The sequence below is a fragment of the Lemur catta genome, chromosome 9 (genome assembly GCF_020740605.2).
Source record: "Lemur catta isolate mLemCat1 chromosome 9, mLemCat1.pri, whole genome shotgun sequence".
NCBI classification, from domain to species: Eukaryota; Metazoa; Chordata; class Mammalia; order Primates; family Lemuridae; genus Lemur; species Lemur catta.
Genome location: NC_059136.1, coordinates 4,043,451 through 4,069,159, shown reverse-complemented (window position 1 = coordinate 4,069,159; position 25,709 = coordinate 4,043,451). Strand labels below are relative to the sequence as shown.

The 25,709-nt window shown below is 48.9% G+C and overlaps 2 protein-coding genes and 1 long non-coding RNA gene across 6 annotated transcripts in view; 2 read left to right on the top strand and 1 right to left on the bottom strand.

Moving 5' to 3' along the window:
* The window catches only part of ZNF592 (zinc finger protein 592), a 54,870-nt gene extending 39,341 nt beyond the window's left edge, over positions 1-15,529 (top strand). For 2 of the 3 annotated variants that reach the window (XM_045561633.1, XM_045561634.1), the window contains exons 4-10: positions 622-800; positions 7,283-7,459; positions 7,699-7,858; positions 7,971-8,258; positions 8,492-8,604; positions 9,254-9,389; positions 11,068-15,043. In XM_045561633.1, the coding sequence (XP_045417589.1) occupies positions 622-800; positions 7,283-7,459; positions 7,699-7,858; positions 7,971-8,258; positions 8,492-8,604; positions 9,254-9,389; positions 11,068-11,613 (1,599 nt within the window). In that variant the 3' untranslated portion in view covers positions 11,614-15,043. Of the gene's footprint in view, positions 1-621; positions 801-7,282; positions 7,460-7,698; positions 7,859-7,970; positions 8,259-8,491; positions 8,605-9,253; positions 9,390-11,067; positions 15,044-15,316 lie in introns of those variants that run through there. The other variant, XM_045561635.1, reaches the window with a different exon arrangement.
* A 7,478-nt stretch (positions 15,530-23,007) lies between these two features.
* On the bottom strand, positions 23,008-25,262 carry LOC123645099. The gene is made up of 3 exons (XR_006737407.1): positions 25,168-25,262; positions 24,969-25,087; positions 23,008-23,557 (listed from the first exon to the last, which is right to left on the bottom strand). It is a non-coding gene; the product is annotated as an uncharacterized LOC123645099 (long non-coding RNA).
* The window catches only part of ALPK3 (alpha kinase 3), a 50,797-nt gene continuing 49,660 nt past the window's right edge, over positions 24,573-25,709 (top strand). Inside the window, exon 1 of one of the 2 annotated variants that reach the window (XM_045561630.1) lies at positions 24,573-24,715. In XM_045561630.1, coding sequence (XP_045417586.1) covers positions 24,573-24,715 — 143 coding nt within the window. The remainder of the gene's footprint in view (positions 24,716-25,709) is intronic. The other variant, XM_045561632.1, reaches the window with a different exon arrangement.

Here is a 25,709-nt window from a genome sequence, read left to right as displayed (position 1 = left end):
ATGTATTTGGTTAGCTGTGGCTCATAGAACCCCATTCCCCCAGAGTGGGCAGACAGGGCTGGGTAATGGAAACTAGCAAGACCATTCAGTTAGCTCAGTCTGCACTGAGGGCCTTCTGAGTACCAGTCAGGGTGGGCCCAGGTCTCTTTGGGAGTCACAGAACCATCTGACTAGGGGTGCTAAGCAGGTATCCACCAGGCCATTGTGAGAGGTGGTTGGCAAGACCTGCCTCTGCTGAGCTGGAACAGAGACCCTGGTGGGCCTGGCAGTGCAGTGAGGCCTTAGAATTCAAGAAGTGCCTTAGGCCTCCACACAGGAAAAGCTAGTCCTCTGCTAAGCCAGAGGAAAGAAACATTCATTGTCCTTGAGGTAGAACTGACCTTTGAGAAATAGGGTCAGGTCTGTCCCTGATAAATAAGGTGGTAGGCAAAGCCTGCTTGGGTGTCAGTATCAACACTTTTAATGAGGTCTGGGAGTGTCAAAAACATCCTAGGAGAGTTGGAAGAAGGAGTGGTTGGGGAAGGGGGCTGTTCTGACCCATGTCCTAGGAAGCCAAGATCCGAGTGGAGAACCCCAGGCCTGCGGCACCGCATGATCTGCTTTCTTGGTGTTCTTTCCTAGACTTGCCAGGTATGCCAGATGCTGCTGCCCAACCAGTGCAGTTTCTGTGCCCACCAGCGGATTCATGCACACAAGTCCCCCTACTGCTGCCCGGAGTGTGGGGTCCTCTGTCGCTCTGCCTACTTCCAGACCCATGTAAAGGAGAATTGCCTGCACTATGCCCGCAAGGTGGGCTACAGGTGGGTGCTGCCTGGCTCACTGTCCTGGTATTGCCCAGTGGCTGGTCCTTTTCCTAGAACTCGTTTCAGATAGTTTGGGTCTTAAGAGGCCTGGGTTCCAGCCTAACAGGACAAGAGCGTTGGGTGGTATATGGATAGATATTTTTATTTTGTACAGGACAGGAAGAGCAAGGGGGAGAAGAATAAAGAGTTTTAGAAACTTACAAAAATAACTTTGAAGGGGGAAGGTTTTGGTGAGTTTGGAATATATATAACATTCACTTTTTAAAAGTATACAAATTTAATTTGCTTACAAAGTTAATGTTTGGCATATTAAGTTTAAAATTACTGTTTCAATAATAACTTTACCAATTGTAGTACTGTGAAGTTTTCTCAGTTTTTAACAAATGGGGCTGCAAGATGCCAAACTCAAAGGGTTCTAGTGTCTTCATTTTTGTTAGTTTTTGTCAGTTTGTGGGAAATAGGCAAAACCTGAGAATGGAAAAAATGATCAGCCTCATAGTAAAACCAAGAAAACTCTTATTTTAAATAGAATCTCCTTTATTCTTTCAAACATATAAACAAGAAGTTATTTTCAGGAAAAAGATCAAAGTGGGAGAGAAAACTCCCTTTAGAGCTCATTGATCTGTAACTTTTACATTGATCCAGTTTGGTTTCCTTTACTGATTTACTACAATTGGGAGTTCCTACTTTATCAATTTCACTTTTGAAATTAGTTTTGACCAAATTTAGTAAAGTTTTCTTTTTTTGACATTTAAAAAATTTTTGATTTAGTTCACTTGACTTTTGTGTGTGTACTTATTACTGTCTTCAGCAATGTGCTAGACACTCAAAATACAAAGATGATGCAGCGCTTGCCCTCAAGGAGCCTTCAGTCTGGTAGGTTATAAACATATGAGCACAAGTAGTTATAACTCAGAGTGGTAAGCCTCATAAGAGAAGAATGGTCAGGAAAGCTTCATCAAGGACATATTAGGGGGTTTTCAGGCAGAAGAAGAGAGAGAGCACATCTGGCAAGGGTCTGGGCAGGGATACCAGCACGTACAAAAGGGGTTACAGGAATGATGAGTATGGAGGTGTGTCGGGACCACCTGGGAGAGTGGGGAGAAATGAGACTAGAGAGTTGGCAGAGGTCGGGTCATGCAAGACCTTGGATTCCTTGGCAGCAGACAGTTAGACTTTATCTAACAGACAGTGAGGAGCTACAGAAAGATTTGCAGCAGAGGAGCAACCCAGCCAATCTGTGTTGTAGAAAGGTCACTCTGGGAAGCTGACTCGTGCAAGGGGAGAGACTGGAGACTGCTTGCGAGGCAAGTGTGGTGGCCAGATGAGATGCTGTGGGCTTCAGCTGAACATGACCCTGGGAATGGAGAGAAGGTAGATTTGAGAAAGGTTTAAGAAGTAGAAGCATCAAGATTTGATAACAGCTTGTATATGGGAGTAAGAAATAGGGAGGGTTTCATGATGGCTCCAAGGTTTCTGTCTTGGTGTGGATGTTTCCAGCGTAGACTGATTTCTTTTGCATGTTGTAGAGGATGGAGAATCTGAAGTACGTGAGAAATAAGACTATCCAGAGACAGGATTATGCAGAGGCCTTACCACAGTGTTGCAGAGGAGCGTTGCTTACAGCCTCCCAGCCTGCATTTTAAACCAGACACCTGAATGTGTGTTTTTACAGTATCTTGTAACATTTAAAAATATTCTAACTTTGACTTAAGTGTATGCTGCTTGTTCTAAGATCAAATCCAGGCTGGGCACGGGTGGCTCACACCTATAATCCCACCACTTTGGGAGGCTGAGGTGGGAGGATCACTGGAACTCAGAAGTTCAAGGTTATACAGTGAGCTGAGATTGGGCCACTGGTCTCCAGCCTGGGCAACAGAGCGAGACCCTGTCTCTTAAAAAAAAAAAAAAGGAAAAAGAGAAAAGATCAAATCTAATCGAATAGCGATGTAGTCAACACTAAAATATTTATCTTTGAATCTTTTTTTTTTTTTTTTTTTTGTGAGACAGAGTCTGGCTCTGTTGCCCGGGCTAGAGTGCCATGGTGTCAGCCTAGCTCACAGCAACCTCAAACTCCTGTACTCAAGCAATCCTTCTGCCTCAGCCTCCTGAGTAGCTGGGACTACAGGCATGCGCCACCATGCCCAGCTAATTTTTTCTATATGTATATTTTTAGTGGTCCAGATAATTTCTTTCTGTTTTTAGTAGAGACGGGGTCTTGCTCTTACTCAGGCTGGTCTTGAACTCCTGACCTTGAGCGATCCTCCCGCCTCAGCCTCCCAGAGTGCTAGGATTACAGGTGTGAGCCACCGTGCCCGGCCTATCTCTGAATCTTGAATCCAAGATTGCATGGATGGATGAGTACCATTTTTTGGTATTAATTAAATATTTTATTTTATTCTATGAGAGTAAGAAGAAATGTAATGTCTCCAGTTCAATTTATCAAACCTTTTTACAAGGAATGCCAGGCAAAAATGTATTGTGATTCAGCTAGAGGTATTACTAAAGATGGTGACATTAGAATATTCAGTGATCTGTGCTTGAAGTCAGAAGACACACACACCAATACAGTGTTCATTACAGTTAAGATCCTCAACTATTAATGCCTTTTTGTAGTTTTCTTGTCATATAATTTGCATACCATACAATTCAATAGTTTTTAGGATATTTACAGAGTTCTACAATCACTACAAACAATTTTAGAACATTTTCACCATCCGAAAAGAAACCCCATACCCATCAATTCTCCCATCTCCTCCCCCGCCCCCTGGCAACCACTAATTTACTTTCTGTCTCATAGGTACCTCTTCCAGACATTTCATATAAGTGAAATTATATAATATGTGGTCTTAGCACAATGTTTTTAAGGTTCATCCACGTTGTAGCATATATTGGTATTTCGTTTTTTTTTTTCCTAATTTGGGACAGGGTCCTCACTCTGCCGCCCAGGCTGGAGTGTAGTGGTACAATCATAGGTTACTGTAGCCTTGAACTCCTAGGCTCAAGTGATCCTCCTGCCTCAGCCTCCCAAGTAGCTGGGAATACTGGTGCGCACTGCTGTGCCCTGCTAATTTTTGTATTTTTTTGTGGAGATGGGGTCTCACTATGTTGCTCAGGCTGATCTTGACCTCCTGGCCTCAAGCTATCCTCCTGCCTTGGACTCCCAAAGTGCTTAGATTATAGGCCTGATGCACTGTGCCCAACCAGTATTTCCTTTTTATGGCTGAATGATACTCCACTGGGTGGATATACCAGGTTTTGTTTATCTGTTCATTAGTTGATGCACATTTGGGTGGTTTCTACCTTTTGGCTATCATGAATAACGCTGCTAATGAACATTCATGTAGAAGTTATCATGTGAACATATGTTTTCAGTTTTTTGGGTGTCAATCTAGAAGTGGAATAGCTGGGTTAAATAGTAACTCCATGTTTAACTTTTTGAGGAACTGTCAGACTGTTTTCCAAAGTGACTGCACCATTTTTACATTCTCACCATGTATGAAACTTTATTTCTCTGTATCCTTTCCAACATTTGTTATTGTTTTTGATTGTAACCATCCTCATGGATATGAAGTGGTATCTTATTTCCATGATGGTTAATGGTGCTTATTTGCCATTTGTATATCTTCTTTGGAGAAATGTTTATTTGGATCCTTTGTCCGTTTTTAAATTGGGTTATTTGTCGTCATCTTAATGAGTTGTAGAGCTCTTTATATGTTCTGAATACAAGTTCCGCGTCAGATACATGATTTGCTTAGCTGGGTGTGGTGGCATGTGCCTGTAGTCCCAGCTACCCTGGAGGCTGAGGCAGGAGGATCACTTGAGCCCAGGAGTTTGAGGCTGCAGTGAGCTACATATGATGAGGCCACTGCACTCCAGCCTGGGTGACAGAGCAAGAACCCATCTCTATTAAAATAAAGAAAAAATCCACCAAAAACTGAAAAACAAATATGTGATTTGTAAATATTATCTCCCCTTCTGTGGATGTTAATGTTTTTTAGTAAATTCTCAAAAAATACCCATGTTTCATTTTATTGAGCTCTGCTACAGTTTTACAATGTTATTTTATGTTTTGTATTATTTTTGCTTTTTCTTGAAGACAGTATAAAAAGTCCATACTTTTTAATGTATATATTATTTATATGTATTTTATGTAGAATGTATAATACATTTTATATATGTATTTTAAAATTTTATAACTTTCTTGCTCTTTGATAATTTGGAGAGTGGCCAATGATGTCACAGGGAAGCAAGTTTAGACTTTTAATAATATTTTCTTATTTGTGATTATTAGCAAAGTTAAATATTTTACACTGTTTATTATCTTTTCTAAAACTTTACATATTTTATAGCATATAATTTTATAGTTGTCTATTTTCTCTTTTTCTATTAAAAAATGTGGTCAAGGGTTGTGTCATGTGGTTGAAGTTCTGTTCTGCACACTTCCTCACCAATTCATAAACCCTGCTGGGTTCAGTCCTTCACTGAGGCCACTTTGCATTGTTGTTTTACCTCTTTATATTTTACCCCTATTTTCCATGAAGTTTCTCAAAGAGTGTCTACCAGATACATAGAATGGATTTTCAGTGGCATTTGAGAACAGTATATTGTTTCTGCAGAAGTTTGTTTGGTCAAATGGCATAAATAGAGCCACTTCGAGAAATTCTCTACACACATCAGGTGTACTTGGCCACTTGGGATGAATTTGGAAATATGTGGGGGTTTTTTTCTCCTCATAAAACTTTGGCCTGGGTGTGGTGGCACATGCCTATAGTCCCAGCTACTTGGGAGGCTGAGGTGGGAGGATCACTTGAACTCAGGAATTTGAGGCTGCTGTGAGCTGTGATCATGCCAGCGTACTCCGGCCTGGGCCACAGAGTGAAACCTGTCTCTAAAAAACATTAAAATACTTTATAATGTGGAAGTACTTCTGTGTGCTAGAAGTTGGTTTTACTATTTTATTTAGCAGGAGAGAAAAGAAAATATAATTCAGTAAATGGCTTGTATAGAAACCCCAATTTAAAGCATGTACAAATTTAGTAATAAATGCTCTTTGGAGTTAATTGCAAACTGCTTTCTGGTTCTGTGGGCTTCTTCTCATTGTGAATTAAGTTTGCAAAGGTGATTCTCTGCCCTCCTCACCAGCATACCCATAAAAGGAAGACAATGGATTGGTGAGGATTCTGTGATGGTTTAAGTGGTTTGTGAAAACGGGCTAATGTAGTAAAATGAAGGGTAACATTGGGGAGACAAAGAATTCTTAAGTGAAGACGTATGCTTTATTTTAGTAAAGTAACAACCTCTCTTCTAGTGCCTTTTGGGATGCCAAGGTTGTAGGGGCAGGCAATATTGCAACAGAAGGAAGATGAGGAACAGCGGGGAGCAGGAGAGGTGTTTTCTCATGTGGGAGACACCTGGCTATGTTTATAGGCAGGAGGAAACAACACATGAGAGGGACGAGGAAACTTAATGGATGCAGGTTGGTGTGAAGGAAGGTCGTGTCTTTCTCTGATACTCAAAAAAGGAAAGGCAGTGTTTATAAAGAGATTTCGAAGTTGAAACAAGAGTTCCATATAGCCTTAACTTTGGAAAAATAACTTAATACAGTTTTCTGATTTATTCATACATTATAAAAATACATAAACCCAAAAAAACCCCTCAGAAAATGAAGATTAGTAGGAACAAAAAGAAATAAAAAGTTATTCACAGTCCCACGAAAGAGACATCACAGCACTTTAGAGCTGCGAGGTCCAGAACGGTGCTAGCTATGTATGGCGATTGAGCACTTGAAATGTGGCCAGTGTGAGTAAGGAACTGAAATTTTAACTTAATTTTATTAATTTAAATAGCCACATGAACAGTGGAGCTACAGAACATTTCCGTCATCACAGCAAGTTCCACTGGACAACACTGCTCTAGAGTATTTCTTCTTGGGCCTTAAGGGTTGTTTGTCTTAATGTAGTTCTTAGGGTGAGCTTAGCATTTCCTGACTGTTTATTTTGTTAGGTGGCCATCCTTGAGTATTCAGTACTAGCCTGTGGAAGGCGCAGGCTTGTGCAACTTCCTGCTGAAATTCTTCCTGGACTTTGGCAGTTGTGTCACTCTTAAATTGATACTATTTATGCTATTATTCAACCATTGTCCTCCTCCTCTGCTTCTACCAACTTTTCTTAGGTGGGTTCGGGATTTTGGTTTGCAGAAGAATGTCCTGTGGCCAAGTGTGAGGAGGGTTAGAGTTTCTCCATTCTTCTCTGCAAGGCTCGGCCTTGGGGACAGGGGCCCCGTGTGGCTGCATTGTGCCAGAAGGCAGCAAGGACGCTTTCAGGATGTACGTGTGGAGGATGGAAGCCTGAGCGATTGAAGAGGAGGAGAGTCCCTGGATGGCTCTGCTCCTGCCCTCCATTGCTCTTTTCTCAGTACTACCTGTGGGCCTGACCTTCCTTCTACCTCAACCACACTACCCTGACTCTGTTGTCCAGGTGTATCCACTGTGGTGTCGTCCACCTGACCTTGACCTTGCTGAAAAGCCACATCCAGGAGCGACACTGCCAGGTTTTCCACAAATGTGCATTCTGTCCCATGGCCTTCAAGACTTCGAGCAGCGCCGCGGACCACAGTGCCAGCCAGCATCCGACCCAGCCCCACAGACCCTCCCAGTGAGTGCAGGTGCAGGGCCAGCAGGCCCTACGGGGCAGAGTGGCCTGGGTGCTTTAGGGGGTGGTGCAGGGCTGGATTGGGAAGCTTGGAGTCTTCTAAGGACGTCCTGAGGCATTGGCTCAGGGTGGTGCTTTCCCACACCTAACTCTGGTTCAGAGAGAGCAGAGCTGGGATGGAGGGGCTCTGTGGTTCTTCCAGCAGGCCACGGCTCCCCATACCCTGGGATTTGTCTCGTCAGGCTCATTTATAAGTGCTCCTGTGAAATGATGTTCAACAAGAAGAGGCACATCCAGCAGCATTTTTACCAGAATGTCAGCCAGACGCAGGTGGGCGTCTTCAAGTGCCCCGAGTGCCCACTCTTATTCGTGCAGAAGCCGGAGTTGATGGAGCATGTCAAGGTGGGGTGCCTTGGGGGAGAAGGCTGGGGAGGAGGGCACATGCCTCAGGCCGGGGTCTGACTCTGTGCATCTTTCCCCTTGCCCAGTCAGTAATCGCTCTCCTCATCCCCAGAGCACCCACGGTGTTCCCCGAAACGTGGATGAGCTGTCAAGCCTCCAGTCTTCAGCGGACACGTCCTCAAGCCGCCCTGGCTCTCGAATTCCCGCTGAGCCCCCAGCCACTAATGTGGCTGCCCGGAGCAGCTCCCTGCCGTCTGGCCGCTGGGGCAGGTCCGAAGCGCATCGCAGGGCTGAAGCCAGGCCCCGGCTGAGAAACACTGGCTGGACCTGCCAGGAGTGCCAGGAGTGGGTTCCTGATCGGGAAAGCTATGTGTCCCACATGAAAAAGAGCCATGGTCGGGTAAGTGCAGCCACACGGTCACAGTACAGTGCCAGATTCTCTGGACTTCAGAGTCAGACTCCCCCTTACGTGGCTGACCCTTCAGGGTTCCTGGTGCTCTGGGTACTTTGGTACCACAGGTCTTGAGGCCTTTGGGGGCATCCTCTGTTCTGCCCATAGCATCTGAGAAGCAAGATGCAGTCGGCGCTGTCTTACAGTCCCGCTGCTTCATGTGTTTCCACCTCCTACCTTAGACGCTGAAGCGGTACCCGTGTCGGCAGTGTGAGCAGTCCTTCCACACCCCCAACAGCCTGCGCAAACACATCCGCAACAACCACGACACAGTGAAGAAGGTCTACACTTGTGGGTGAGTCTCTGGGGCTGGCAGTGGGCGAGCCTTGAGATGCACCAGGCTTTGGCCATGGTCTCGCTGGGGCTTTTCTCTGCTGCGAGATCAGGGATCTAAGGCAAGAGACTAGTGAGTTTCTAACTGGAAGAGCACTGTGGCCAAGTTGGAAATCAGGGGCAGGTCAGAAACTAGCTTCCAGAACCTGGGAGCTCCTGAGCCCGGCCCCGTCACGCTCTCCCGCCCGGGGCCGCACAGCCAGGCAGCCATGAAGGGCTCTGAGGCTGAAGCAGATGCGCTGGAGATGAGAGCGGAAGCTCCTCTAGCCAGGGGCCTTCAGCACCATCTGCCTGTGCCTTGGGATGTACCCTGGCGCTTTCATACTGACCACTAGCCCAGCACTTGGACCTCTGGGCGGTGACCTCGGGGAGTGTAGAGTGAGGTCGTGGCTGATGGCCAGGTGTCAGGAGTGCACGTATTCTATTCTGACTCGCTGTTGTCTGCCGCCGCGTCTGGCCTGCTGGCTGGATCTCTCCAGGGAGCGCCAGCTCCAGCCAGCCTGAAGACACAGCTGTCTGCTCGCTCCAGACCCTCCCTCACCTTTGTGTGACGAGTGCTGGGGGAGCCTGCGGCCGGGGTCTCACACGACCTCTCCACTGTGCTTCTGCAGGTACTGCACAGAGGACAGCCCCAGCTTTCCGCGGCCCTCCCTCCTGGAGAGCCACATCAGCCTTATGCATGGCATCAGAAACCCTGATTTGAGCCAGTCGTCCAAAGTCAGATCTCCGAGCGGACATTCCTCTCAGGTGAGTGTGCCCTGCCCGCGGGAGCTGCCTGCCCGGTGAGGCCTGCAGCTGGACGGGCGTCAGGAAGGCAGCGGGGACCCTGTTTGTAGCCGTGGCTGTGCAGCAACCAGAGTGGCAGCTTCCCTCAGTGTGGGTCACCTGGGTCCTGGACACAAGCAGAGGACAGGGGCTAGGACCCATAAGGCAGCCTGTCAGCCTTTTGTTACTGTTGTTTCCCTGTCACTGTGGCCCCACTTTAGGTGTGCGCTGCTGTCTGTGGACATGGAGCATGTCACACACACCACCCTGTTTCTGCCTCACAGCAGCCCATGAGGGTGATGGTGCTTGGCTGACTCACCTCCCCACCTCCCGCTAGTGTGGGAAGAGCCAGGCCTGGAGCCGGCTGTCGTGGCTCCTTGCCCCTTGCCCCATGACCTCATCCCCGTCCCGGCCCTATTCCTATTTCTGGTGAACTTCTGGAGCAGCCTGGCTTTTCCTACTCACTGGGGCTCTTCTTGTGCCAGGGTTGCGGGGACGCTCCACAGAGGGGTCTGGTATGCCTGGCAAGCTCTGAGGGCTTCCTGGAGTTCCAGGCCACTCTCTAACTTTCTCGGCTCTATTCAGACAGTGGCACTGGTTGGCAAAGGTCCTTTCATGCATAGTAGGTAGGGTATCAATTGATTTTTTGGCAACATTTATCCACTGGTAAAATGCACATCCTGGCTAGGCACGGTGGCTCATGCCTGTAATCCCGGCACTCTGGGAGGCCGAGGAGGGAGGATTGCTCGAGGTCAGGAGTTCGAGACCAGCCTGAGCAAGAGTGAAACCCCATCTCTACTAAAAAATAGAAAGAAATTATATGGACAACTAAAAGTATATATAGAAAAAATTAGCCGGGCATGGTGGCGCATGCCTGTAGTCCCAGCTACTCGGGAGGCTGAGGCAGGAGGATCGCTTGAGCCTGGGAATTTGAGGTTGCTGTGAGCTAGGCTGACGCCATGGCACTCTAGCCCAGGCAACAGAGTGAGACTCTGTCTCAATAAAAAAAAAAAAAAATGCACATCCTCCCCTCTCCCCAAAATGTACATACTCTTTGATTTAGCAATTCTGCTTCCAGGATTTATTTGCTAGAGATCTCTGGCCTTGAGTATAAAGAAGGCTGTTCAAGTAAGTTGCTGCAGTGCTATGTGCAGTAACAAAGACGGAACGTAACTAAATGCCTGCCGGTGGGCACTGCGCATCCCCACGATGGGTTAGTGTGCTGCCGCTAGAAGGATGAAGCCTGTGTGTGTGCACGTGGAGACACGCTTTGATATATGTTAAGTAAAAAGAGCAGGGTGAAGAAAAGTATGCATGGCGTGCTATCATTTTGTAAAAGACAATAGTTTTGTGTTTCTATGTGCATAGGCTCTCTATTGGAGGAGCCGTAAAACCCAGGTGATACGGCGTTCTTTGGAGAGCAGGCCTGGGGAGTGTGGTAGGAAGGACGAATCTGCTCTATATCTTTGGAATGTTTGGCCATGTGCATATATATTACAAAACAAATCGAACTGAACATACCAAACCTAAACCAGTGTTCAGGGCTGGGGTGACCCTGGCCTAGATGGTGCCTGCCTTCAGCCCTCGGGCTCATGGTCACGTCTGGGGACTCGTAACCAGGGCTTGGCCTGGACTCTGCTCACGCCATGTCTCCTTGCAGGTGAACCATCTGAAAAGACCAGTCAGCGGAGTGGGGGACGCCCCAGGCACCAGCAATGGCGCAACTGTCTCTTCCACCAAAAGGCATAAGTCCCTTTTTCAGTGTGCAAAATGTAGTTTTGCCACAGACTCAGGGCTCGAGTTTCAGAGCCACATACCTCAGCACCGTGTGGACAGTTCCACAGTCCAGTGTCTGCTCTGTGGCTTGTGCTACACCTCTGCCAGCTCCCTTAGCCGCCACCTCTTCATCGTCCACAAGGTGAGAGACAAGGAGGAGGAGGAAGAAGTGGAGGAGGAGGAGGAGGAGGAGACAGCAGCAGAGGTGGCAGTGGCCGCTGCGGAGCCAGTGGCGGGCTCTGGGGAGGAGGTGTCCATGGAGACTAGAGAGAACGGACTGGAAGAGTGTGCCGGCGAGCCCTTGTTGCCCGACCCAGAGGCAAGGAGATCACTGGGCCTGGCCCCTGAGGAGGACGGTGCCCCAGATGCTCAGAGTCAGCCACAGGCCTCTCAGGACCAGGACAGCCACACACTGTCCCCTCAGGTGTGACCAGAGGCTTTGCAGTGTATGCGGTTGGGGTGCTGCCATGGCGTCCTCCGCCTGCCGTGCAGACCATGGGAAACAGAAGGCTCTGCCCCGGGTGTGCGTGTGGCCGGCTGTGCCCTGGAGCAGTGTCCGCCCCGAGCTGCTGGTGCTGGGTATCCCCCAGCCCCGGGAAACATGGGGTCAGCAGGACCTCACGGCTCTGAATTTGCTTCTGTTATTTATGGCTTTGTGCTGCTGCTTGGTACTCCAACTCTGGTCTGTCCTTCTAACCCCAGTGCTGTCAACTCAGCTTGAAACCCCTCAGCGGCTGTGCTCTTCTGGGAAGTTCCCGCTTGCTGCCTTTAGCCAGGGGACTCCTCAGAGCTCTGTTTTCCTGCAGACGCCAGCTCTCCTTCCTGCCTTCAGAGCCTGAGAAGGAGGGAACGAGGGGTGCTGACACAGTCCCTCTGGGAGAGCTCTGCCCAGCCTGGCTTGGCGAGGGCCCTTGGTCACCTTGCTCTTCCTTCTTGTCTTCTCTGATTCTTTTCCTCCAAAATAGTCCTGAGAACTGATTGTCACACTCGCTCATCGTGTCTCTGTGGGTGGGAGAAACTTGTGCAGCACACTATCGGAACCCGGGGAGGGCAGGAGGTGCAGCGCAGGCAGGCGGGCTCTGAGAGCCAGACCCCTCAGAGGGCTGTGGGTGGGTCTTTGTTCTGCTGTTCTGCCTTTCCTGACAGGTGGGGTTTGGGGCACACAGACGTTGGAATATTTGTACTCTTGCTCCTGTGCCATTAGAGAGGCTGCTGCCCCAGGCAGGCCAGCCCCTCCTCCTCTTGGCTACACTCATGTTGCTCAGACTATATTTCAAATAAAAAACCTTCTTACCATGCAGGTAGGCTCTTGTATTCCTCTTCAAATGAGCCTGGCCCTTCCCTGTTCCACCTAAGGGTCTTCTCGGACTCCCCTGTTTGCTCCGTCTCTGAGGGAGAGCAGTGCTGCTCCGGTTTAGGACCAGGAGCCCCTGCCTCCTGGCTCTCTGGAGACCTGCAAGGGCCAGGGGAAGGGCTCAGTATCAGTTAAAAGTCACCTCCAAGGTCTCCCCTGGGCTAGTGGCACTGGCTTTAGAGCCTGTGGAAATTTCCTGGGCCCCTCCGTCTTTCCTACAAATGGATTCTCGACCTAAGGGAATCTCCTACTGGTGAGGGGGGGAAAGGAGTGGAAAGGAGGAATTCTGTAATTTTCTGGAAATAGTCAAGAGACCTTGGTATTGCCACTGCCATGGGGAACTCAGGTGTGGCAGCATCGGGATTAGACTTGGGAGGTGGGCTGTCTGTCGCTGATGGAGAGTTAGGGCCTGCCCAAGCACCAGGAGCAGGCTGGTATCCTGGTCTCTAACCCAGGCGTCATGGGGCTGTCCGGCAGGAGCTAGAGCAGCAAAGGGGAGTAGGTGCTGGCTGGATTCTTAGAAGTGATCTTTCAAGGGAGGCATTAAATATCAGTTATAAATTATTAAGTCAGATAAATATGCCTGACTTTTTCACAATCGAAAAAAACATATTTTCTTTCTTTATCAAATGCCAGGTTTTCAGTGGAAATGCTAATGGCAGTGGGAAAGGTTAGTTCTTGCCTCAGTTTCAGAGATACTCTGGCTGTCTGTACCCTTTTAATGATCGCTGTTCCTGGCAAGGCCACCACCTCCCTGCTCCCCAAGCTGGCAGTGAGGCCAAGCTGGGCCTATTTCCAGCTGCCTACAACTTTGCTGTTGTCCCTTCCCTAATGCAGTTGTGGTGAGCCAGCCCTGCCCCCCAGTCCCTTCACAAGAATGGGTTCTAGAGGAGTTCTGATAGGAGGGTTCGAAATGGATGGCGAGTCCCTTCTTGCCCAGAAATAGCGGTAGCTGGAGCACAGGCAGAGATGATGGAGTTGTAGGTTTGACCGCCCATTCTGATCCATCTCTTCCAGGAAACAGCGTGGGGGAGGAATGCTGAGCCACTCACTGGGAAACCCAGGCCCTGGCCTTGGTTCTGCCCTTACTCGGATTTCTTAACCCCCTAACCTTACTGACTCCCCTTCAACATGGAGTTAGTAATTCCCATCCACCGTGGTTCTCAGGCTTTTGTGAGATCATGAATGTGAAGTCATCTTCTAGTTTATAAAACACTATGTGAATGTGGGGGATTCTTTTTTGACCTTAGGGCACGGAGGGTGGAGCACACTGTGTCTACTGTTCAGACTTCGGTGCTGATTATCAGTTATGAATTGGCCCAGGACACCCGTCTGTCATTTAGCCATAGTGATGACAGTAGCATGTAAAGCCCTGCTCCTGTGCCCAGCCTCTTTCTGGTGATTCTCTCCTTTGATCCTCACAAAGATCTCATAGTTACCCTCCATTTTACAGAGAAGAAAACTGAGACTCAGAGAGGTTAAATGATGTGCTGGGCCACCTGCAGTGGTGGTGCTGAGTCAAGCCTGTCACCCACAGTGCTGCCTTAGTGACCAAGGCTGTTGTGACTGGCTGCCAGCTTGTCAGTGGTTTGCAGCCATCCAGATGGTCGCTTTCCTACTGCCCATGCGGTTGGGGTGCCCTACCAAGTGCCGGGTTCTCTTTGGAGTCCACATGCCTTTTCACCCCAAGGAGGATTCTGTGCATCACACTTGTGACGTAGCGAAACACGTGCAGTGTCTCCACCACCTTTCATCCCCACTGGGATTTGCCTTGCCATTTGAAGACCATCCTTGCCATTTGAGGACCGTCCAGAAGAGGTTGCCTAACCCTCGCAGGGAACACATGGTTCCCTCAGAGCTCAATATCTTCTGATCTTTCCTTTTTCAAGATATTTTTAATGGTTGTGCTATCATTTGTCGTCATCAGAAAATGCTTGCTGTAACAAGCACTTATCTGCACATTATGCTGCAGTGAATGCTCCACTGACCAAGTTAAACAGATAAGGTCCCCACCCTTCTAGAAACTACAATTTAATACCCTCTAAGGCTTGACAAATGGCTAGTGTTTATTTTCCAACTGCTTTATCTCTGTAAAATGGTATGCCGAACTACTATAAGCTAATTTTAGAAAGAACTTTCCTCTTATGTAAACAGTCTGGTTTTTAAAAACTTAATAACTATAGCCCAGCAAGTTGAGTACTTTGCCTTCCTCAAGACTGAGGAGCCTCTGCCCCGTTCACCACTGTATATTCACTACCAGGCAGTTTCTTTCTGTTTGTTTTGAAAAATTAATACATACACATGGTAAGTCATTCCACAATACAAAAGGGTATACAATAAATATTACAGTAAGGCTTCCCAATGGAAGTCAGCCTCCAGGCCCCTCTCCAGAGTTAATCACTGTTATCTATATCTTGTGTATCCTTTCAGAGCAATTCTATGCATTTACAAGTTTATAAATATGTATATTTATATATCTATTTTTAATACAAATGGTAGCATTCTATACACAGTGTTGCGAAGCTTGCTTTTTTCACTTATATAGTATTTTGGAGATTGTTCCAAATTCATTTACTGGGTCAGAGTAATTCTTTAAAAGCTCCTAGCACAGTTCCCAGCATACCGTAATGGTTCAAAAAGTATATGGATGAGTGAACGAATGTCTGCATGAATGAATGAATCTGATTCACCTGGTAGCTACAAGGTTCTCTCAGGGTCTGATCTGATCAAGACAGGACCTTCTAGATTCTAGAATGTGTCCCCTTTTCTTTTCCAAGAGGTTCAGGATGCTGTTCACCTTCTCCACCAGCAGATGCCACAGCAGCCGTAGGAGCTGGGCACAGGGAGCACTGGCCCCTGGAGGAAAACACAGAAACTAAAATCCGGATCCCCAGTATGAGATTCTTTTTTTTTTTTTGGTTCCTACTTAAAATACCTTTTTCTTATTGGAAAATGATGTAACATTATTAGAGAAAATTAAAAACACATGTATTTATAATCTCATCCTACCATTGCAGTTATTTTGATTTTTGCATATCACTTTCCAATTCTTGTTCAGTACACTCATAGTTGAATTTATGGTATAATTATGATAATAACAGTGGTTAACATTGAATATTTCTATATAGCAGACATTCTCACATTCATTCTCTTATTTGGCCTTATAAAAATCATGTAAGATAGATACTGTTACTCTGTTGGAGACAGGAGAATTGAGGTTCACAGTGGTTGAGTGATTTCCTTAAAGCCATTGGGCTAGCTGGTAAGGGGCAGAGCTGGGACTCACACTCAGGTATGACAAACACTATATTGTCTCTGATTTTGTACCCTGCTTTTTTCCATGTAACATTATATGTCCTGGACATTTTTGTGTTTCTACATAGCCTTTAAGTCATAATTTATTTTCTTTCTTTCCTTCCTTCCTCTCTTCTCTTCTATCTTATTTTCAGAGACAGGGTCCCCCTCTCCTAGGCTGGAGTGCAGTGGTGCAATTATAGCTCACTGCAGCCTTGAACTCCTGGGCTCAAGCTAAGGGATCCTCCTGCTGAGGGATCCTCCTGCCTCAGCCTCTCGAGTAGCTAGGACCATAGATGCACACCACCTTGCCTGGCTACTTAAAAAATTTTTTTGTAGAGATAGGGTCTTGCCGTGTTGCCCATGCTGGTCTCGTACTCCTGGCCTCAAGCCATCTTTCTGCCTCCCAAAGTGCTGGGATTGCAGGCATGAGCCACCGTACCGGGCTCATCATTTTCAGTAATTGTTAGTCACTTTTATCGTGCCAAGTTAACATAATTGACCATTTCCTGTTTAAAATTTCAATTTCCTACTTCATCAGTGCAATGAAGAGTGCTGGGCATATAGTTTTTGCTTCTGCAAAATTATTTCCTTAGGAGTTTATCCCTATTTCTTCTTGAGTAAACTCCTGGCAGAGTGGATAGAATGGAGAAAGCCAGTGACTAGAAATCGGAAGCCCTAGGTTCCAGTGTCATTTTTCCCTCTAACTGACCTTTGGTCTCTCTGGCTCAGTTCCCACATCTGTCAGATGAGGGAGTTGGTTTATATCTCTAGCAATCTTGAGCCTGGCAAGATTTTTATCTTCTCATTCCTGTATATGTCCATGTCAAAATAGAGATCTTCCCAAAGGCAAGAACTCGTATTTCCTCTTTTGTTTGTTTGTTTATTTACTTTTGGCCTAGATATATACAAAAATGGAAAAGATCCCTCCCACTCAGCCCCCCCACAGAAGGCAGCATCACTTTTATCTGCATTTATTTGTATTTCAATTTGCATCAGATTTATGTTTTTTCAGATAGAGTTCTATCTTTTATGAGTACCTGTTTGTTTTTTTTTTTTTTTCACTTTGTCAGGCCTTTTGAAGTTTGAATTCTATCTACTTGGTAATTCCCAAGCATTTTCAAATCCCTCTGTCACCCAGGTATCTTTTCATTAGGTCCAGATGAATTCCTGAGCTAGTTCATTGTGTCTGCATTGGCCTTTAAAAATGCTCTTCTTTTTTATTATTTTTTTTAACCATTTGCAGATTTGAGGTTTTAGTGCATGAATACTAAAAAAATCAACAAATACATAATTGGCCATATGGAAAATGGGACACAGAAGGATGTGATAAAAGCCATTTAAGTCAATTAATTCTAACTGGGAAAAGCCCCCATCACAGCAAGTGCTCAAGTGACAGGGATCTGCGGCACCGTCGTGTTTCGTGGGTGGGCAAGGGGTCACACAGACTGCCTTCTCCCGGGTCTGCTGGATCTTCTCAGATTTAATCCCATAGCCTTTGCCTTCATGGGACAGCAGATTATGCTTTTGACGATCTGGCATTTATTACACTGGGTAGCCCCACTGTTTCTAGGCCTCCCTGTTCAATTGCAGCCCAGGGCACACTACACAATTCCTATTTTCCTTTGGGGTTTTATAGTCCATAGACCAGTTTGCTTGGAATTTTTCCCTAAGATGCATTGCACATAACTGGGCTGGATATTTTTTATTTTTTATGGGCTGAATATTTTTGCTATCTGAGGAAGAGGTTTGGTGCTGCTAAGAAGCTCTTTGTCTACAGAGGAGACTTTGCATTTCTTCCCTAGACTGGTTCTGAGGCAGGCTTTGGGTGGGATTTCAAAATGAGGAAAAGGAGAAAATGGGGAGCAGGGGTGGAGTGGGGAGTGGGGAAAGGGACAGAAAGTTGTGGAGGAGCAGCCAGGAGAGGAGAACCTGGGAACTGCGCTTTCAGGACAGTGCTGGCAGTGGTGCTGGTGAGCTCAAAAAGGAGGTGGTGGTCTGATTTGTCGGTGGCCTCCCTGGGTGAGCAGCATTTGCCGGGAGCTGTTCAGGAAAAGGAGGGCTGAGATACAAAGAGTTACTTAGAAAAAGACTGGCTCACCTTGCAACACCAGGAGAGGCCTGGGCTGGAAGGGGCCTTTCCAACTGAAGATATGGATTTGTGTCTGGGCCCAACCAGCTAATTGCTGCCCCCTGACCACAGACTCACCCTTTCATCTAGTGATTATTTTATTCTGGAACATGCCTAGATTTGTGGCAGTCCTGCATGGAATCAGAGCAGGTGGCCTGGGGAGAACACCTGGCGGGGGCAGCCCTATCCTTGAGTCTCAAATTCCCCTTCCAATCAGATGAATCAGGGGTGGCTTCATGTTGCCAGTAATCCTTTAACTGGTGTCCACGTACCCAAGCACAGCTGTGGCCAGATCTCCAGTCCCTGGATAGGGGCATGCCAGGGTCACCAGCTCATCCCAGAGCGGCAGGAGCTAGAGTGTCCACCCTCTTAAAACAGAGGCTTAGCTGCCTGAGCTGGGAGCTGTGGCAGCTCCTGGAGGGAAGTCAGACAAGCAGCAAGGAGTGCTGATCAGCTGGCAGGAAGGGCAGCCTGCAGCACCACGCAGTAGGTTCCCATGGGAGGGCAAGACCAGCAGAGATTTGGGCTTTGTTGAGCTTTGCGCTAAGACCTTACTTTAGCATGAGTGGAATCAAGAGAAGGGAAAATAGAGGAAAAACTGGAGGGGTTGGGCAGGTATTTGACTACCACGCTATTAGTGATTCACATTGAGATGGGCCACAGGTCTGGGGAACTTTGAGGACTGAAGTGGAAGCTGATGCTGCTTCATAAAGGGGTTCTTACTGACCTCTGACGCCAGTGCTGCGCCACAGCTTGTGGAAAAGGCCACCTAAGCATGAGTCCACATGGGTGCCGAAAAAGCGAAATAAGACCTGGAAAGTCTACTGACCAGAATGAAGTTGATGAAAGTTGTACTGCACTTTGCCCTAAAAAGCTCATAGTGAATTACGACTGTCCATGGCACAGTAGCTTGCGGTGGATGTTGGCAGCGTGGACACGTCCAGAGAGGACCGTCCTGAACAGTGTGAGGCTCTCCGTGCCATTTTGTTCAAGGAGCTATTGAAGGAACTTGATGTTTCATCGAGAGAAGAGATATTTCAGGCCAGGGCGCAGTGGCGCATGCCTGTAATCCTAGCACTCTGGGAGGCCAAGGCAGGGGATGGGGGCAGATTGCTTGAGGCTGGGAGTTTGAGACCAGCCTAAGCAACAGTGAGATCCCATCTCTATAAAAAATAAAAAACTTAGCCGGGCATGGTGGTGCATGCCTGTAGTCCCAGCTACTCAGGAGGCTGAGGCAGGAGGATTGCTTGAGCCCAGGAGTTTGAGGTTGCAGTGAGCTATGATGACGCCACTGCACTCTAGCCAGGGTGACAGAGCGAGACACTGTCTCAAAAAAAAAAAAAAAAAAAATTTTGATGAACAGTATTTTCACACCTTTGCAAGGGCTAGACTTCGCTGTGGCTCCAGAACAGAATTTGACTCTGAATAAAAGGAAAACTCACCTGAAAATGAAATGGGCTGCCTGGATGAGTAGCATTCTCCACTCCCTGGAGATGTCCAGGCACAGGCTGGGGCACTTCCAACAGGAGCATCTAGACATCACTGAGGCCCTGCAATGGCCTTAATGATGGCCCGTCTTGCCAACTCTGATCAGTCCCTGCCCCCTCTTTCCTCCCCTCCACACAGCTGGGGCAACACGTTCCTCCCCTGAGATTTCTCCCTGCTCCAGGCCAGGCGACCAACCTTGGCCCCTAGGAGCTCCTCAGGGATTGGCATCTGGCTACTTCTATTGGGTGGGCCTGGCTCTGACATTATGTTTCAGGTCTAGTCATTGGGTTGCTTCTGCCTTGTTCAGGAGGCCAATGTTTACACTTTATCACCCAATTCTGGTACCTATTCCTGCTTGATATTGTGGCTGGTTCCCCCTGGGCTCTTGAGAAGTTTAGCAGTGAAGGGAAGTGAAAGGGTGAATATTTCAGGGAGAAGCAAACATCTGATCATCTTCACAGGCTGTGGGGAAGGAGGCCGGGCCGGGGAAGATAGAGGGCTGTTAGAGCAGGGCACTGAGAAGGCTAGAAGTTTGGGGTCCTCTAAGGAACAAAACACAGGAAGCAGAGGTTAGAGTGACACAGGGATAATACAGATAGCTTGTCCTTCAAAGTCAATGTTCTTGCCCAATGGTCTCACGTTTGCCTGTATTTTGAAGGGACAGTTGACCATTGCAAGTGAGGAAGGCAAAGGGGAAGTTGTAATCTTGTTTGAAACAGTTGCCATAGGGAAAGGAAAAGGTCAGCTTCAGAGAATGTAAAAGGATTGCCAAGCTGCCTGAGACCGTACTCAGGTTCGAAACCAGAAATGCTGGCCCTGCGTTGAGCAAGAAGCAGCCCACAACCAGATTCCAGGTTAGAAACCAGCAGGTAAACTTAGTAGAAGGTCAAGGGCAAGTGAAATGAGATCCCTGAAGTTATTGTTCACTCTCCTCTGTGTCCATGAGGATATGGGAATGACGTGGGGATGCACCGGAGAAGCCAGCTAGGAAGGAACTCAAGAATGTAGTTTGGGACAGTTGAGGTCTGGAGTTGCCCAAAAGCTGAGGGTAGGCTTGGGAGGTGGAAGGATAACAGGATGGCATTTTAGAGGTGGAGAAATTCTTGGTGACAAGGTTCAAGTGGTGGGCATTTGATTAGGTTGCTAAAGGGATGTGGGAGTGAAGGTCTTTGAAGGGACAAGGTCAAGGGACCTGCTGCCAGGGTGTTGGCTGTCATGGATGATGGCAGGGAATGAGAGCCTGGTACATGGTGGCAGTCAATGTGAGGCGGCCATTGTTTTCAATAAGTGCAGGTGGATGATGGTGAAGAACGTGGAGTGGTGTCCTGATAGCTAATAAATATGACACACATTGGGGTTGAGTACTGGGTAATGTGTACCATGGCCAGTGCTTCAGAGGAGGGTGGATTGTCCCCTTTGCATTCTGTTAGCATTGGAAGAGAGAACTCTGAGTAGGATGGCGAAGAGATGGAACTAAGTCCCAATAAAAGGCATGTTCAAACTCATCCAGACCTTGTTGAGAGAGGCCGACATAGTTGGGTCTGAGTGTCCTGGGAGATTCCACCACGCTCTGACGGGGAGCAGCTTCCCCTGTTACGCTAAGCGTGCTAGTAACAGTAGCCCAAGCTTTTCCTACCACAAGCACCCAGTTTACTCTGGGGCCCCAGTAAGTTCCAAACAACCAAGAGGAGGGATCCTGGCACCAATAACAAATTCCTACAGCACTTCATCAGTACTCCCATTGAATGGCAAACACTGACTGCCTTGTACTACCTTGTTCCTAACACAGATTGAGAGCATGTGCTCCTCTGTGCTCCTTCAACACCATGGACAAAACTCCATCAGAGGATTTATGAAGATTCTGTTTTAATTTTTCTATCTTCAGGCTTGAGAAGTTCTTGAGGGAAGAAATGATAACTTGTTCATTTCTGTACCCTCAACATAGTAGCTAGTAGTTAGTAAATACTTGCAGAATAAACAGCTATGACCTTCAGAATCGTAAATGGAATGCCCCACTCCCATTCACAAAGGAGACCGCTAAAGCTCAGGCATGGTAAAGCCACTTGCCCAAGGTCTCAAACCTGCTCAGTGGAAAAGTAGGATTTAGTCTCTGGACTGCTAGCCCAGTCCTTGTTAGACAACACACTTTCCATGCCCTCTTTCTGTTGCTAGAGAGGAAAGACATTACTGACCTCTCCATCCCTATGTGCCTTGACACTCCTTACTCAGCTCTGACTCTATTGTCATGAACTTGGTTGCAGACAGAGAAAGTCCGCTTATTAAATCTGCAGATAGCAAGAAGCTGGGAAGGATAGATTATCCTATAGGTTAATACTGGATGATGGGCAGAGTTAAAAAAAAAATCTAGATGAGAAAGAAAGGGAGTGTGAGAGTAGGAAGATGAGATTTTTAGTCAAAACAAAAGTAGGTAAGATTTTCCAGTTAGGATAAAAAAGACTTTACAAGTAGGAGTGGGGAAAACTTAAATGAACAGTGGTTCATGTTGAAATCTCACAGGCTCAGGAGTCAACGAAATAATTTGGCTGCCAAAAAAGTTGTTGTTGATGTGTGGAGCCCAGACCCAGCGAGGTGTTAATTTAGTTGTAGGTCGCTGTGGTGGTTTAAGCTCTGCAGAGGCCACATTTTCAAAAGGAAATCAGTCAGTTGGAGGGTCACTAGAGTAACTAGTGGCACCATATCCATTGTCACATGAGAAATGGCCTAGAAAGGAAGCCCAGGTCCCCCGGTGTGCTAGGCAAGGCCTTCAGGCCCTAGCCCCTGTCTAGTTCTCTCTCTACTAGTTCTACTCTCTCCCATCTCCTTTACACGTGGGTGACATGCATACCAGGCTGTTTCATACCTCTATACATGCTGTTCCCTCTGTCCGGAATATTCTGTCCCTCCTGCCCCCACCCCTAACGGTCTACTTCGTGAGCACCTGTGTAATTTTCAGAATCCTCAAGGCTGGGCGCGGTGGCTCACGCCTGTAATCCTAGCACTCTGGGAGGCCAAGGCAGGAGGGTCACTTGAGGTCAGGAGTTCGAGACCAGCCTGAGCAAGAGCAAGACCTCATCTCTACAAAAATAGAAAAATTAGCCAGGTGTGGTGGCAAGAGTTGTCCCAGTTACTCGGGAGGCCGAGGCAGGAGGATCTCCTGAGCCCAGGAGTTTGAGGTTGCTGTGAGCTACGATGACACCACTGCACTCTAGCCCCAGTGACAGACGGATACTCTTGTCTCAAAAAAAAAAATAATAATAATAATCCTTCTGAAGCTTTACTTCCTTCCTTATAAAACTGTCCTAACTGAATCTCCAGGCAAAACTCACAACTCTTTTCTCTATGCTTTTATGCTACCCTATACAGAGTTTTATAATTTTATGTTTCACCCTGCATTGTATTTTGCCTGTCTCCCCTATTAGACTGTAAGCTTATTGAAGGCAAAGATTATGTGACCTAACCCGACACATAGGTGTTCACAAGATTTAAACAAATGAACCAAAACTTCAAGTGGGTTTTCAAATATTTGAAGGACTACTCTGTAGATGACTGAAGAGATTTTAATAAGTGCACCTCCAGAGCACCAAGAACAAGAATGAATGGGGGCATATGATCAGGAGACAGATTTGGGATCACTGGGAGAAAATGCTTTCTTATGGGTCAGGATACTCAGATGCTACTAACAGAAGCCCAGTTTGAAGTAGCTTGAACAGCAGAGGGAGAACTTTTTTGGCACACAGACTCCAAGGCAAGTTTGAACTCCTGACCCGCAGGGAGGCCAGGGACAGAGCTGGACCTCAGGAACACCGGCAAGGAGAAGAGCCACCTGGACTCCGCGCCCTTGGCTTCTGCTTCTCTGTGTCGGCTTCCGGAAATGTGGCTGCTCTGCAGCAAGCTTGGGCCTCGCAGCTCACAGATGTCCACCACAGAGGGCCTGGTTTTCTTTCCCAATTTCAAGTTCAAAAAGTTTGGTGAAGAACTTTAGTTGGCACAGCCTGGGTCTGTGGTCAGGGAGGGAGGGCACCACGAACAGCCTGGCTTGAGTGAGACACCTGGCAGCTGAGGCCAGGGGTGGGATCATACAGGAGCAAGGTGGTCGCCGTGGGAACCCTGCAGAGTGGGGAAAAGCCATTTCCAGGAGCAGGACGTGGTGCAGCTCTGGGAACAGAGGGTCGCACTCCTTTGCTCTCACTTCCTAACAATGTAACCGCCTAGCTCGAGGCACTTTCTGGTGCTCTCGGAGGTAAGAGAAGGAAGGAGGAATAAACAGATTGTGGTCACTTCCAGTGTTTAGAACCAGGTTTAGGTAGTGCTTAGTACCTTGCTCTTGGAAACTGTAGAATGATTTAATTATTGTTCTGGGCGTTAGGACTCAGCCCATTTCCCCCTCTGATGCTGGGAAACAGGCCGAAGGGGTGAGGAAGGAGGTTCCACTAGTCTAGACGTGTTAACTGAGCCCGTCCATGTCCGTCATCTACGCTGGACACTGGGAGGTGTCGTACCCCGAGCAGTTCTGGCATCCCAGAGAGGGGGTCCCTGATGGAGGTGGATGGCTTTGGCCGAGCCCTGGGCCAACAGCCCCTGGGAGGCGAGGGTCAGTCCGGGCTGGAGCCAGGAAGCGGCCGGTTCTGTGGCTCCCGGCCTCCCGCCTGGTCCGAGCCCCAGGCAGCTTACCGGCTCCGGCCTCTCCAGGCTGCGCCTCCACCCGCGCCGGGAGGGCGGCAGAGCCCGATCGTCCGCACAAGCGGAGCGGACCGGACCGCAGCGGGTCCGGGGTCCGGGCCGCGGCGGGGAAGGGGCCGGCGGGAAGCCGGCGTCGCGGGAGCTCCTCGAGGGGCCTGCCCCGCGCCGCCCCCGAGGCCTCCCCGCCCGACGCGGGCGCAGCGACGGTCACGCCGGCGGCCAGGGCTGGACAGGGAGCCCGGCGGCCCTGGGACGCGGACCGCGGCGAGGCCACCCCCCTCCGCCCCCGCGGTGCCTCGGAGCCGCTCGCCAGGCCGGGCCAGGGAAGGGACAGCAGCAGGTGACGACGGCCGCCGCGGGCTATAAATAGGGGCGCGCGCCAGGCGCGGGCGGGAGCGGCGGCCGCGGGCAGGGGCTGGAGGCCGGGCGGGGCGGCGGCGCCATGGGGACGCGGAGGGCCCCCAGCCGGGGCTGGGGCTCGGGCGGGCGGTCCGGGGCGGGGGGCGACGGCGAGGACGACGGGCCCGTGTGGATCCCCAGCCCCGCCAGCCGCAGCTACCTGCTCAGCGTGAGGCCCGAGACCAGGTGAGTGCGCCCCAGGGCCTGGGCCGGGCGGGCGCAGGGTGCGGCGCGGCCTCCGTGGGTCCCCTGGCCCCCCCCAACCCGAGCTCTCAGCCCGAAGGCCCAAGGCCTGGGGCCGCGGCCAGGCTGGAACGGCCCTCGGGGCCCGTCGTGGCCCCTCATGGCCTGTGGGCCTCAGGCCTCTGGCAGTGCAGCCTTAAGAGAGGAGAAAGGCCCCACTTTGGGGTGATCTCACCGCGCCTGAGGCTTTCCTTACCTCCCGGCCCATACTCCGCTACTCCCTGGACTCCACATTTAACTGGATTCCACAGTCAGCGATAAGGACGACGGCCAGACTGGCTGAAATTCCTCCCTGGCAGGAAGGGAGGGAGAGCACTTGGGTGGGGGCTGGAGAGGGGGCAGGGGCGCCAGGGGGACTGCCCTGGGTGGGGGAGATTCACCAGGAAGAAATAAACCTGTGTAAGTGAGGCCCTGCTCTGGGTCCAGGACGTTGGTCATCCCCAGGGTCTTTGCGGGGCGCGGAGATGAAGGGGTGGGATGAGGTGCTGGTTGGCCCTGTCTGGGGATGTCCGGGATTTGAGGACTTGCAGCTCTGAGGGAGCCCATTGCCCTGCCCAGTGTGGGGGAGCCAAGTGCCAAGGGAGGCGGGGAACTGACGAGTCCTTCACTGGTCTTCTGAGAGTTAAAGAGGTGTGGATGCTTCGTCTCAGGAGCTAGCTGCCCAGATAGAAAGGCACACGGACAATAGAGAAGCTACAGGCACTCCGCAGAGGTACACAAACACACACGACACACGACACATGCCACACGTGCATCGCCATGGAAACAGGCCCTTCCTGCCCCTCTGGGCAGCTCAGTTTCCCTCCACCTCTGGAAACTATTTTCCAAGGGGAAATGTGACGGTTTAGCTGTTGAGATAGTGGTTGTTTCATAGCCCAAGAACTTGGCGTGTACGTTTATGCCGAAAACAGCCACTCCTCTGAGACGCTGTCTAGAG